This window comes from Pygocentrus nattereri, chromosome 9 (genome assembly GCF_015220715.1).
Source record: "Pygocentrus nattereri isolate fPygNat1 chromosome 9, fPygNat1.pri, whole genome shotgun sequence".
Taxonomy (NCBI): Eukaryota; Metazoa; Chordata; class Actinopteri; order Characiformes; family Serrasalmidae; genus Pygocentrus; species Pygocentrus nattereri.
In genome coordinates, this window is record NC_051219.1 from 32,382,502 (window position 1) to 32,395,832 (window position 13,331).

The 13,331-nt window shown below is 40.5% G+C and overlaps 1 protein-coding gene across 3 annotated transcripts in view; it reads right to left on the reverse strand.

The window, feature by feature from the left end:
* Positions 1-880: 880 nt before the first annotated feature.
* Positions 881-13,331, reverse strand: part of znf385a (zinc finger protein 385A) — a 103,126-nt gene continuing 90,675 nt past the window's right edge. For all 3 annotated transcript variants that reach the window (XM_017708020.2, XM_017708029.2, XM_017708039.2), the window contains 3 exons: positions 8,346-8,530; positions 7,865-7,957; positions 881-4,357 (listed from right to left, as the gene is read on the reverse strand). In XM_017708020.2, coding sequence (XP_017563509.1) covers positions 4,130-4,357; positions 7,865-7,957; positions 8,346-8,530 — 506 coding nt within the window. In that variant the 3' untranslated portion in view covers positions 881-4,129. The remainder of the gene's footprint in view (positions 4,358-7,864; positions 7,958-8,345; positions 8,531-13,331) is intronic.

Sequence of the window (13,331 nt, forward strand, 5' to 3'; positions counted from 1 at the left end):
GCCTCACCCTAGACGTGAACGCGCAAAACGGAGGGCTAAGGGCTAAGTGGTAGGGGTAAGGGGTGAAATGGGACTGGGCCTAAATGGCAGTTCTGCCTGAAAGTTAAACAAATGAAGGGTGGTATCTGATGTTTACACAGTACTGTACAGCATCATTCAAAAGTCTGGCATTAGCATTTTAATAATATCAAACCAAATCTGAATTTGGTTGCAGATAAAGTAGCACACTAGGAAGCTGTAAATAAAGATATTTTTTTGTGTGTGTCCAGAGTGATGAATGGAGCTGTAGAAGATTCTAAAATGAAGTTGTGTAGCCTCAAAAATAAAGAGGTAAAATAAAATAAATATCGAGAATTCATCATCTTTCAAAAGTTATGATCAAACCTCAGATTGACAGATAACTTGACAAAAAAATGATGTAAATATATTGTTTGTCATTTTATTCACTTCTTGTTCACAGAATTCCTGAAATATGGAATATCAAATACTACCAAACTATAGCTAATGGAACAATGTCATATTTACATCTGTACACGTTATTACTGTATATTGTTGATGTCCGACAAAAATCTCCAAAATGGTAAATTTAAAGAACACAAAATGTTCTTTACTTTTAATGTAACTTAATGTAAAGAGGTTTTATCTCAAGCAATTTAGAGCATTTCTATTGGTCCACTCATAAAATACCAATGTAAAAGACAGCTGCTGTGTTCAAATGATACTGAACGAGTCTGAACAGAAGAAATGGATTTAGAATTTTACAGAGAACCCAAGACCATCACATATCTGTCAAATATCACTACAATTGCATCTGTAATCCTGCATCATTATCAAAAGGCTGTATCTGAACAGATAATAAATCAAGTGATAGTCCAAGGAATGAGGTTTAATATTCTTTATTGATTTATAGACATTTTTTTTCTGTGGTAACTCCAAGTTTCTCTTGATACCAATAATATTTCCATAAAGTTTTGTGTTTCATTTAAATTACATCTATAATATTTAACTCACATATGCATTTATTGATAGAACTCCTTATTGCAATAAACAAGAGTAGCCAGTATGAGTTGAATATTGCTACGTTTCATCATACATACTCTTTGCCCCTCTGACAAATTCAAAAATAACTTTTATTGGCAAGAAGAGGTTTGACCAAAGCTTCTCCATGTATATTCCCTTTTCTCGGCTTCTGGAGAGGCTTAGGGTGGAATAAGGCTACGGCTAAAACACACTTCATCACTAACGTTACACCTGCCCTGAACGGTTGGATGGATCTACCAAAGAACTCCAGACATTTATGTACATTGAGGATGCTTCTGGGGGATGACTACGGGATGAATGCATTCTTTACAGAGTTTCACGGATGGAGCTAAGTGTGACTGAATCATGCTTGTGCGAGAAGGTGGATCACTGTCTTTTTGTGGGGTATCACAGCCTGACGGAGCATAGCTGAAGCATCTGATGCCCCATTTTTACTGTGCTGGTGGGCCCCACAGCACTCCTTTAACTGCAGATCCTGAATCAGCATTAGCCATTTTCTACTACCAATGCCATGTGGTAAGTAGTGGATAAAGAAGGCTGATCTCATGTCTGCATTTAGAGGCAACTTTGCTTAAAATCAGTTGTGAGCACACCAAGGCCCACTGTGTCTTTCTGTCCAACTCCGAGTTCTATACACGCACAACACTAGAAGATACACACTAACAAGAACTACAGCACCCTTGCTAGTGCCTCACTAACTAATGAGAAAAAAAAAAAAAACATCTCCAAATAGAGGTCAGTTCAATCAAAGCACAATGGTGGATGCTAACCTCTGTTAGCATCGAGTAATGGCATTGTCATGATACTATACTAAACCTGCTGTCCACACAAACACACGAGAAAGCAACAAACGCTGAAACTAAACTACATACACAAAGGGTATGGCTGACTATATATTGTTTTCACTCCGATTTTGCTGTGTCCCTATCAGAGATTCATAAGGCCCTTTAATATGAAGGGCCAGCAATTGCCCCTCTCAGCCCCTCCTGCTGCTACTGAAAAGGCTAGCATCTCTGTGGACGAACACGGATGCCCATTAGCAGGCACACACGACCATTTTACAGAACCCTGTACATTTGGTTTATGCTCATCTAGAACAAGTCACATTATTCAATTACTTATTGCATTGCAATATCCAAGCAAACAGTAAGACATGTTAGCGCATTGCTTGTCAATGGAAGGGCATTGTGTATCTCCAGCAGTACTTTGTGAGAAATGCATCCAACATAGTGGGCCACTTTTTTCATTTGTCTCCATACTTCAGGTTGCCCAGGTACAATATTATTATCTACAGTGAGTAGGCCACATACCCCCCCCCCCCAAAGTTCCCTCCCTCGTGCAGGTCTTCTACCTACATAGAAAAATATTTTTTTTCTTTTTCATTTTTTTTGTTGTCCTCAGAATCTTCACATCACTATGTAAATCAACAAAACAGTGTTCTATGAAAATGAACAAAACAACAAAAAAACCCAAGAACATTAAATCCATCATAGTAAAATAATAAAAATTATATGCATTGCATGGCTTTAGATTCAAGACACGAAGTTCAGACCAAAGAATGGGAGATTGCACGTCTTGTCCATTTGTGACCTCGTGACCTTCTCTGGTTAGCTTCTCATCCCCTCACTTCCTGCTTCGCTACTATTCTCTTTTTCACCCCCCCCCTCTCTCCTCTTTACGAAGTGTCCATCTCAGGTTGGCCCTTTAGTGGAGCTGAGGGTGGAGCCTGGCTGGGTTGCGGGCCGAGAGCAGATGCTGGCGAAAGACCTGGGTTCATATTGCTGGCCTTTTTGTTTGTTTGTTTGTTTGTTAAGGTTGCATAATCGTTTCACACTCATAAATGTGGGGGGGATGGCCAGAGGTGCCTGTGAGAGTCCAAACATGTGCTTGTGTTGCCTGTTTCACTCAGAAACCCACCACCCAGTCCAATGCCACTGCGGATCTACTAACAGCTACACCATCTTCTAGGTAACATATTTCAGTTATGAGTTGCTACTGATATCAACCAGCTTAGACGTTCTAGACTATACTACATGATAGAATAAATAGATATCTACTGGTCTTCCTTTGGGAACCATAAAGGTAGATGTGCAGGATTGATTTCATCCAACAGACCATCACCCCAGCATAGAGTGATGGGCAACAGAAATATGGAGCAGTCTTCTCTGCACCTTGCACCTCTGGAGAGAGGAATTGACTGGGATGAAGGTTGACAGATTTTTTTTAGATCATTGTCTGTTCTGAATCAGAATTATGGTAGAACGTCATGCTCTAAGTAGATGTTTCCACCATCCAGCTTTGTGCCAGTAGTGGGATCCCTCTCATTTGATCCAGTGCCTTCTCCTGCGTCCTGCCACGGCCTGGTCTGACGCTGATCACCAAAGTGCCTCTAAGAGATTGATGCGAGTGCACTATGCAGAAGTAACATCTCCACACTGGAAAGATACTAACATGCTAACAATATCCCAGAGGCCAGAGCTTCATAGGGCACAAGCTGATTAAAGCAGAAATCACTCAAAGCAGCTATCCTACTAACAGAATTTTTTTTAAATGATTTTTCTTCAAGGTGCATAGGGTTGAGAACACACTGAACCAGAATGAAATGTTGGGAATCCTACATGTACTGTGGCCCACAGTACAATATACAAAGAGCTTGCAGTAGTCTTTATGTATGCGTATGCTATAAGTCTGTATGAACTTAGACAAATCACCGGTTCCTAGATGATTGCTTCTGTCTCACAGTGTGTGTGAATAGAAAGAAAGTTGAGCAGAGCTGAAGTAAGAACTATTTACTCTATTTTCTCACCATTCGCAAATTCATCTGCCAGTCACTCAGTCAGTTCCCTCCAAAGGTGGAGGGGCAGGGTAAGGGGACAGAAGAGGGATCAAACTCGTGTCAGGTCTTCTTTTCCCTTCTCTCTTCTCTTATTTTCCTCTTTCTAGCTTGCTTTTAGGGTTGAGTAGTAGATGGATGAGTTAATTCTGTGGTTTTCTATAATTTTTTAATATTAGATTTTTCTTGAATTCTTCACAGTGTGCTTTTGAAGGTGCTGCTCCTGACTGGCTGTAGGTGCAGGGGGGTGGGGTGTCAGTAGGGGGAGAAGAGGATTGGCCCGTGTGAGGTGCGGATGGGCCCTGGGGCCGGTCTCAGGATAGCATGGCTGAGGGGCGGACCCTGAAGGAGATGATGATGCGGGTGGGGGGCGGGAGCTGCAGCGCGGAGAGCCAGTGGATTGGAGGAAGCGGCGGCCGCCATTGCTGCAGCGACGGCCAGAGGACTGGGCAGGAGACCAGCGCCCAGCGCTTTGGTGAGATCCTGGAAGAAGGGCGGAGATTAACACATTGAGCCTCACAGCAGAGCTGAATGAAGTGAAGCTGACATGACCTTAACAAGCCCCATCAATAAACCTGATTACTGTTTGCTTGGTCTTTACTTTCAAGACAGTTAATTAAACAATTAATCACACAGTTAAACAGTATTTACAAATAAAAACTCTAATGAGTAAAACATGAAAGAGACGAAAGATCATAATGTATGCTTTTTTTTTTTTTATTGTTTTTTAGAATGTTTCACAATTGGATTTAAGGAATAAGTAGACATGGGCTCAGACAGAGGCATCCTTGAGCAGAATAATGTGCACAGTGAGGTATGGCTACAGGATGCACTTTCTACTGATAGCCACGTGGGAATAATCTGATCATTAGGGAATATTAATCCAGTAGAGTAAAGCCCTCATATTAGAGGCCCAATAATAATACTGAAAATTTGGCAAGGATAGTCCACCATGCTGATGATGTCGTTGTAGTGAATCTTTGCATATTTGGGGATTTTGATCACTCCAGAGAAAAACAGATATCAATTCATTTAAATAAATAAAATGATTTTTCAGGAAAATGGGGAGACATTGAAACAAGTATAAAAATCTAGGCAATGCATTCATTTTAATGGCATCAACTCTACCCCCTAAAGATAAGGGAAGTAAATTCCAATGCTCAAGATCGTTCCTGAGACATGCTATAAGTGGGGGAAAATTAGCTTTATAAAGGTTTTTAAACTTGCGTAATCCAGACCCCTAAGTATTTGTTTTTTTCTGTGTTTATCTTAAATGGGAAGGAACTATAATCTTCTGGGAAGCTGCAATAATGGGTACAAGCTCACTTTTTTTCCAAATTACCTTTATAGGCAGATATTACACTACAAGTCACCAATAAATTAAGTAGTTTAGGCAGACTAACAATGGGATCAAATAAACATAGGAGCATGTCGTCAGCATATAGAGAGACCCTATGTTCTGAGACCCCCTCTGTATACCCATAATAGAGGTCTCATCACGCAACGCTGTTGCTAGTGCTTCAATCATTCTGACAAATGAAAGTGGTGATAAGGGGCAGCTCTGTCTAGTTCCATGATGTAACAGAAAAAAAGAGTGATAGATGATTATTTGTAAAAACTGCTGCTAAAGGAAGTGAGTAGAGAACTTTGATCCAACTAATGAACTTTGGGCCAAATCTGTACCGTTTTAATGTATAAAAAAAGATAATCCCACTAGACCACAGAGACCACAAAGGTCTCATCCGAGAACAGTAGTGTGTTCAGAAGCCAGGGGTGGTAGTTATCATGTTTAGTTGGCAAACATAGGGTCATAAGTAATGGGGCATGAACAGAAATTTCTATTGTATGATATTCACAGTCACTTAGCAAAGCAAGAAGTTTCCTGTCTAAGAAAAAATAGTCTACACGTGAATACATCTTGTGAACCTGTGAGAAAAATAAGAGTAGCTCCTAGACAAAGGGTTCCGAAATTGCCAAACATCAGATATTCCATGTGTGTCAAAAAATTATTTAAGATAGATTAAGTGCTTGTGCCTTTGCCATTTAAAGTTATAAAATATATTAGAATACAGTTAAGTACCATAGTTTTGTGTTTTTGTACATAAATGTGAAATCCATTTCTTAATTTGACATAGAACATGGAAAAAAAACAAAAACAAAACAAACAAAATTAACTTCTGGTGCAGCAAAAAACCCAACCCTTGTCACCTAGAAGAACAAGGTGACCCAACGACCCCATGAGACAATATCCACACACAAGTGCTTGTACTGGCGAGGCCTAGATAAAACAACACAATAAAGAAAGCAATCTGAATTGTAAACATTTGTTCTTTCTTGATAACACAACATCTTGAAATATCAAATTAAATTGGTCTCTGTAGTGAAGCAACTCTACACCAAGCCAGTTGTGTTGATCCACCTTACAGAACATTCGCCTTCACATAAGGTGCTGCCTCCGCTGGATCCCGAAGGCCCTTTTCTATTCCGCTGTGCGTGAGGCAGGGCCTGGCTGAATGGAGAACGCCATAGCGAATGCCGTCTCGTCCCCGGAGTAGTTTCTTAACGTCGGTGAAAGCGGCACACAGAGGGGGCAGTTCGGGAAAATGAGAATTGTAGCTTCTTTGAATTGCAAGGGTCCTGTTTCTCTGGCACGGCGAAGAATTTTGATGCAATCTTGGTAGTAGTGCAGTTTCACCACGATTGCCCGTGGCTTGAAGACCTCGGTATGACCTATCGATCAACACCTGTGACCACCATGTGCAGAGACTCTTTTAGCAGCTTTGAGACAGCGGTCGCAGAACTCGAGCCCTGCCCCTCTGCCACATTCAGTATACGAATGTTTGATCTCCTCATTCTCCCGGCAGATTAGCCACCTCCGCCTCTAGCTTTCGTACAGAGGCTTGGAGAGGTGTCACCTCGTCTGAGCATGCAGAAAGCCCACGGTCCGTTTCTGATATAGTCCGCTTCACCACATCCGAGTCAGAGTCAGGTAATGCACTGTTGTTAACTACTTCTGTCTTTACTGCTTGCAGTTCGGCCTTCACACCACGGAATTCGGAAACAAGAGAAGATTGTAGTTCTGACTTGAGAAGTGTGGAAATGTCCGCTTTTAGAGAGGAAAGAAACTCGGCTTTCGTGTCCACCATGTCGGATTGCTTAGCTGATGGCGGCGAGTCGCTAGGCCTGTTAGCGATGCTCCTCCTCATGTACATGAATTGACGCAAATTCTTGGTCATGTTCGTGTCAATATCAGAGGAGACGAAAGATAAATAATAAACGTAGGAATATATCCTATACGTTTTGCTGTGCCGAATATCCATTTTATATCGAATTTGAGCACAGCACACCAAACACACAACCCACCCCATATACCCCGTATACTTCTTATTTTACTCTGTTTTTTGACCGGGGCAATGGACAGCTTACTATTAGCCACAGAAAGTCTCCAATCTCACTAAAAGTTCTCTTTTATGTGCTTCAACTGTTTTCCCACCTAGTCTGTACCCCAGTTTGGGATTTTGTGTCATTGTATTTTTCATTTGGTTTGGCTGGTTTCACTTCGCAACATTTAAAGTGCATCAGATTACAGATGCAGGTGTTCTCTGATTTGTCGGAATTTTTGCAGGGAGATTTTTAGCCTCTTTTGGTGCCAAAAAAGGACATCATAGCACAAAATACAAAATTTGTCCCTTAAATATACTTTTGATAAAATATATAATACTTATTACTTTGCATTATGTTGCAAGAAAATAGATGCTTAATGTCCAGATCCCAATCAGTGTGATAATAAAAAACCTTACTCGATGTCTACTTCCTGAAACTGTCCCAAAAATCAAATTTACTTGGATGTCTGAAGTTTGCTTCTTCAGTTTTCCACTGGAGCTACAAGGCTAATGTAAGCTTATTACTTAACCATCTGTCATATTTTGAGGCAAGCACACTTTTTAGCAAGCCAGTTTGTACAGTGTGTTCATGCAGATGAGAGCTTACCGTGAGGTCTGCTCCCCTGTGCTTTTTGTGTCGGCTCAGGAGTGGATTGGGCTTCCCTGCCACTCCATCCCGGTGCCTTCGACTTGATATGTGCTGCAGACACACAGGTAAACATAGGCAGTCAGCAGAATAATCAATGATTGTTCTGAAGCAACTGTGCTCTGCATGAAGCCTTCAAAAAAGCACAATCACAGTGTGTGTGTTTGTGTGATAATAGAAATGCAGTGTAGTTCCACAGATTTAACAATTATACATGAATGCGCTGCTCTCTTCACAAATCAGTATACACTGAAAAAGGTAATGCACTGAAATGACTTTAGATTTACACATGCACATTATTTTCACAAGAATAAAATGTATTACATCAACATGCTTTTTTCTTTATTCTGACTTAGTTTTGGCAATGGCATATTTGACATACTACCAGTAAATTCAATGCAAATCAGTAGATAAATCCTTCTGGGTTCTGCTGTTCTCTGACCTGTTTGAGCTGTAGTTCCGAATTGACCCGCACGTTGCAGATCTCACAGTGGAAGGTGCGTTCCTGAGTGTTGGGGTCCGTCGCCCCACCTCCCTGCTCTCCACTGGGCTTGGGGCCCAGGCGGGGGTATGCCTTAATGGGGCCCAGCCCGCTCCGGGCTTCAAGAATGGTTTTGTGTTTGGTGCCTAAAAGACACAGAATTGAATTTAATTGGATTGAACAGCATGTTTTTCATTGCCTGCCATTAAAAAGTAGCAAACAACACATTCAAACAAACAAAAATATATCCTTTTGCACAATCCTACAATGATCATACACACAAACATGACTTATTTTCAGATCTGTCCACATAAAAATGTCAGTTAAAGTATTGCTTTACTGAAGGGCAGCATCGGTAAGGCTTTATGACACACGTTTCTGACATAAACCTATGTAAATATTTATAAATGTTTATTCCAGTAAGCATCAGTTCTGCTTTTGTCAGTTTTGATACTGCAGCAAGTAAATTCATACCTGTTGAAATATGTCTTCTTAAATGTCTATTTTAGATTTATGCCATATGCCTGTCATAAAAAGCTTACGAAGGTGTTGTGTAGCTTTATGAACGATGCCTTCCAGTTAAGTGTTACCAAAATCCCTACTGAAATAACACTAGTGAATCAAAGCCTACAAATTGTGCTCTATGAGTACACGTTATGCCAAAAGCCAGAGCATGGCTATTAAAAAAACACACAAAAAAAACATAAGACAGGTGCTATGTTGGCACTCAATAAATCACATGCCTCACCTAACCAAAAGGAAGATATATTAGAACAATAACACCAGGGGCTATATTCAGGCAACTCAGCTATGACTCAGACTAACACCATCTGCTCTATCAGAAAGAGTGATGGTCTGAACCATCTCTTCAATGTAGCCCTGAACCTCAAGGGGAAGACAAGCGATTCATTTAAGCATTTTACAAGTTTCTGCTTTAAATGAACACATGTGTGAACAGTAATGGCATGCCTCAGGCACTAGGGGGCTCAGTCAGTAATCTTCATACCACACGCTGTTCACAGGCACTGTGCTAAAGCCTGTTGGCTGGAAACACTGACATAGATGGAGATATAGTGGAAAATCTTTCTTCTGTGTTTTCTGCTTCCTTGTCAGTTTGATAGAATCACACATCCTTACTTTCCTTGAGAATCAGTCTGGCAACCTCAGGAAGGCCTGATATAGGTACTGACTGCAATCCAGCACAAGCAGTAATTTATCCGTAAATCTACTGTTCCCACAGTTCTAAGTTTCGACTTGAGCAATAAGGGCAGTAGTTGAAACCGTACTATTGCATTGCTGTTGCAGAACTGCATTCTTTAGGTTTCTGACTCGCAGACATCACGTTTAGCCAAACATGAACTTCATCAATTTTCATTGCTGGGCTTAATAAAGTTTAACACATGTTTCTGTTTAAATGTTTGAGTGTCATGTCCCTGGCCTGTGAGTACAAAAACATTGCTAAGGCTTTTAGACAGAAAACACGCACTAGCCACATGCTTGGAAACAAAACCATCAATGTTTTTCATGACGCATATAAAAACATAATGGGCCTGCCAGCTCAGCTCTATTAGAGTTGCATGTTTTGGGTTGACTGAAAACAGCCAAAACAATTCCAGTATTTTCCACACCCCTCCTCGCTCAAATCAAATGCAGCCATCATCTCCCTCTGACCGAGAATTCGCCCTGTGTCCCCAGTGTGTGGAGTTAGGGTTACGACGAGGGGAAGAGTGCGGGGGAAGAGAGAGGGCAGTGACAGAGCAGCTCACTGGCCAAAAATGCACTCTTGCAATATTTGTCTCCATCTTGGTTCTAATTTGGACAGACAATAAGAGTCCTCTCTGTCTGGGCCCAATCTGCAAATACGATCTGAGGCATAAACAAACAGATGACACAAGTATTGACATATGAGTTTGGCCAACACTCTGACGAAACCAGCAGAGCCGCCTTTATGAGCAAACACACAGCCCTTCCAGCTCCGTTCCTCCAGCCACTTGCACTGTATGGCTTCACATCTGCACATGTGCTTTTATTTTTGGGTCTCGCTAAATTTTTCGAGATTTGTTTGGTTATATGACTTCCAGATTGAGTGTTTAAGAAAGGACTATTAACCCCCCCCTAACACACACACACACACACACACACACTCTTCAGCCTTCAGTGTCTACTTTAAAACACACACACAGTGTCACTTTTCATGTGTAAACATCAAAGCAGGAATTTGAACTCGTACTTCCAGAAAAACAACAAATCGTCTGTGTCAGTAAAAGGGACCAAATGTAATCAACAGATAATACTGATTCAGGTCATTAATATCATCTGGAAAGTTTAACAATGATTTACAAGCCTGCCTAAACAAATTAACAAGCTTGGCACGTTTTCTGCTCTAATCAACAGCTGATCTCTTTCCAGGGTACTCAGAAACCCTGACTGTGATATGTAAGCCTCAATACGGTGTGCATGTCCAGTACAACCAGTAAAATATATTGCATAAACCAGGCAAAAATACTCAATTGATCATTAAAAATAGACAAAAACTAGCAGATTCCCATCTTGCAGCATCAACTGGTTGCCCTCTTTGGTCCACTGAGTGAAAGACAGCAAGCTAAATATACCAATTTAAAATGACCCAACATAAAACCTTTTCGATTGCTTTATTTTCTATAGGAATGAGTCCAGTGCAACCATATGACATCATCCCCCATGTGTGACACTGGTGACCTACTAATATAGGGATTTTGCATTTTACAATAGACAAAACATTTCCTTTTGGTCCACTTCTATGTTTTAATAGTATGAGACATGTACACCCTTTCAAAGTATAAAGGTCTTAACAGTCAGGGTTCCCTTTAAATGACATGCACTTCATTTTGATAAAGACAGGCTGCCAACCCACCAAATGAAGAGATGAAGTGATTCAAAACAGATAAAGGGATATAGCCATGTGTTACATTCTGCTTTGAGAAATACTCTATGTACATGCATCATTGTCTGTATTGAAACAAGCACCATTACACCCCTGCAAAAGTAATTTTAAATAGTATTTTGGACTAAAGGGAGTAATGAGTAAACAGTATTAAAGAGAGCGGTAAAGGTGCCTATGCTGTACTTAGGAAATATTGAGTGTATTATATTAAACTGAGCATACTGTGCAAAAGGGTGTACTGCATATACAGTGGTGTTTGAAAGTTTGTGAACCCTTTAGAATTTTCTATATTTCTGCATAAATATGACCTATAACATCATCAGATTTTCACACCAGTCCTGCTTAGGGTCGTTGTCTTGCTGCATGACCCACCTTCTCTTGAGATTCAGTTCATGGACAGATGTCCTGACATTTTCCTTTAGAATTCTCTGATATAATTCAGAATTCATTGTTCCATCAATGATGGTAAGCCGTCCTGGCCCAGATGCAGCAAAACAGGCCCAAACCATGATACTACCACTACTATGTTTTACAGAAGGGATAAGTTTCTTATACAGGAATGCAGTGTTTTCCTTTCTCCAAACATAATGCTTTTCATTTAAACCAAGAAGTTCTATTTTGGTCTCATCTGTCCACAAAACATTCTTCCAATAGCCTTCTGGTTTGTCCACATGATCTTTAGCAAACTGTAGACGAGCAGCAATGTTCTTTTTGGAGAGCAGTGGCTTTCTCCTTGCACACCATTGTTGTTCAGTGTTCTCCTGATGGTGGACTCATGAACATTAACATTAGCCAATGTGAGAGAGGCCTTCAGTTGCTTAGAAGTTACCCTGGGGTCCTTTGTAACCTCGCAGACTATTACACGCCCTCCTGGAGAGGGAAACAATGGTCTTGAATTTCCTCCATTTGTACACAATTTGTCTGACTGTGGATTGGTGGAGTCCAAACTCTTTAGAGATGGTTTCCAGTCTGATGAGCATCAACAACTCTTTTTCTGAGGTCCTCAGAAATGTCCTTTGTTTGGGCCATGATACACTTCCATAAACGTGTTGTGAAGAGCAGACTTTGATAGATCCCATTTGATAGATAAACAAATGACCAAGTATACTATTTTTGTGTCATTTGTTTAAATGGGTCCTCTTTATCTACTTTTAGGACTTGTGTGAAAATCTGATGATGTTTTAGGTCGTATTTATGCAGAAATATAGAAAATTCTAAAGGGTTCACAAACTTTCAAGCACCACTGTACTTCCTAAAGGGAATACTGTGTGCACCATACTAAAGGGAATAGGCCAACTGAAGGGAATGCTAAGTATACTGCGCCAAATGGAATATTACATAAAATACAGAAATCTAAAACTATAGTGCCTGCTCACAAAAAAAAATGCTTTAAAGAAAAACTATCGTATACAGTGATAAATAAAATCTAAATTGGAACACAGGAATACATACAGCTACTCTGCATTAAGACTGTCTAATGCTTTTGTGTCTCCAGGGCACTGTAAAAGAGTCTAGTCATGTGTAAATAACAGAGAAGTGAGTGAAAGTTCTTACACAGAGGCACACCAACCATCTGATTTTAGACATTTAAACAGCCGTTCGGTATTGACCATAATTGCTAGTCTACTCTTCCAGCTTAGTCAAGTGTGGTGCATTGAGCTAGGCACAGCATATTTCTGCACCTCAAAGTACAAGCTAAATCACGCATTCTTTAGCAGGTGATTTCTTTAAATAATTATGCATTTAGCAGGGCAGCCTCATGCAGGTATGCAGCCCCAGGCAGATGTGTAGTAACAATTCTGGCAGCAGAGCAGAAATACTATCTTACAGCACACCTTGGTTATGTCCCATCATTTTTTGTGCAGCAGAGACAGAAATTTCTCAGTTTAAGTAATGGAACCCCTGTGTTGAATTTGTTAACTTGAAGACCTGTCACTGCTCCAGCCTAAAATGATTTTTACATTTTAAATAATCAGACCACAAACTCAAAGGTATGACCTGTTTGCCCAGGGAGACCAGCCAAA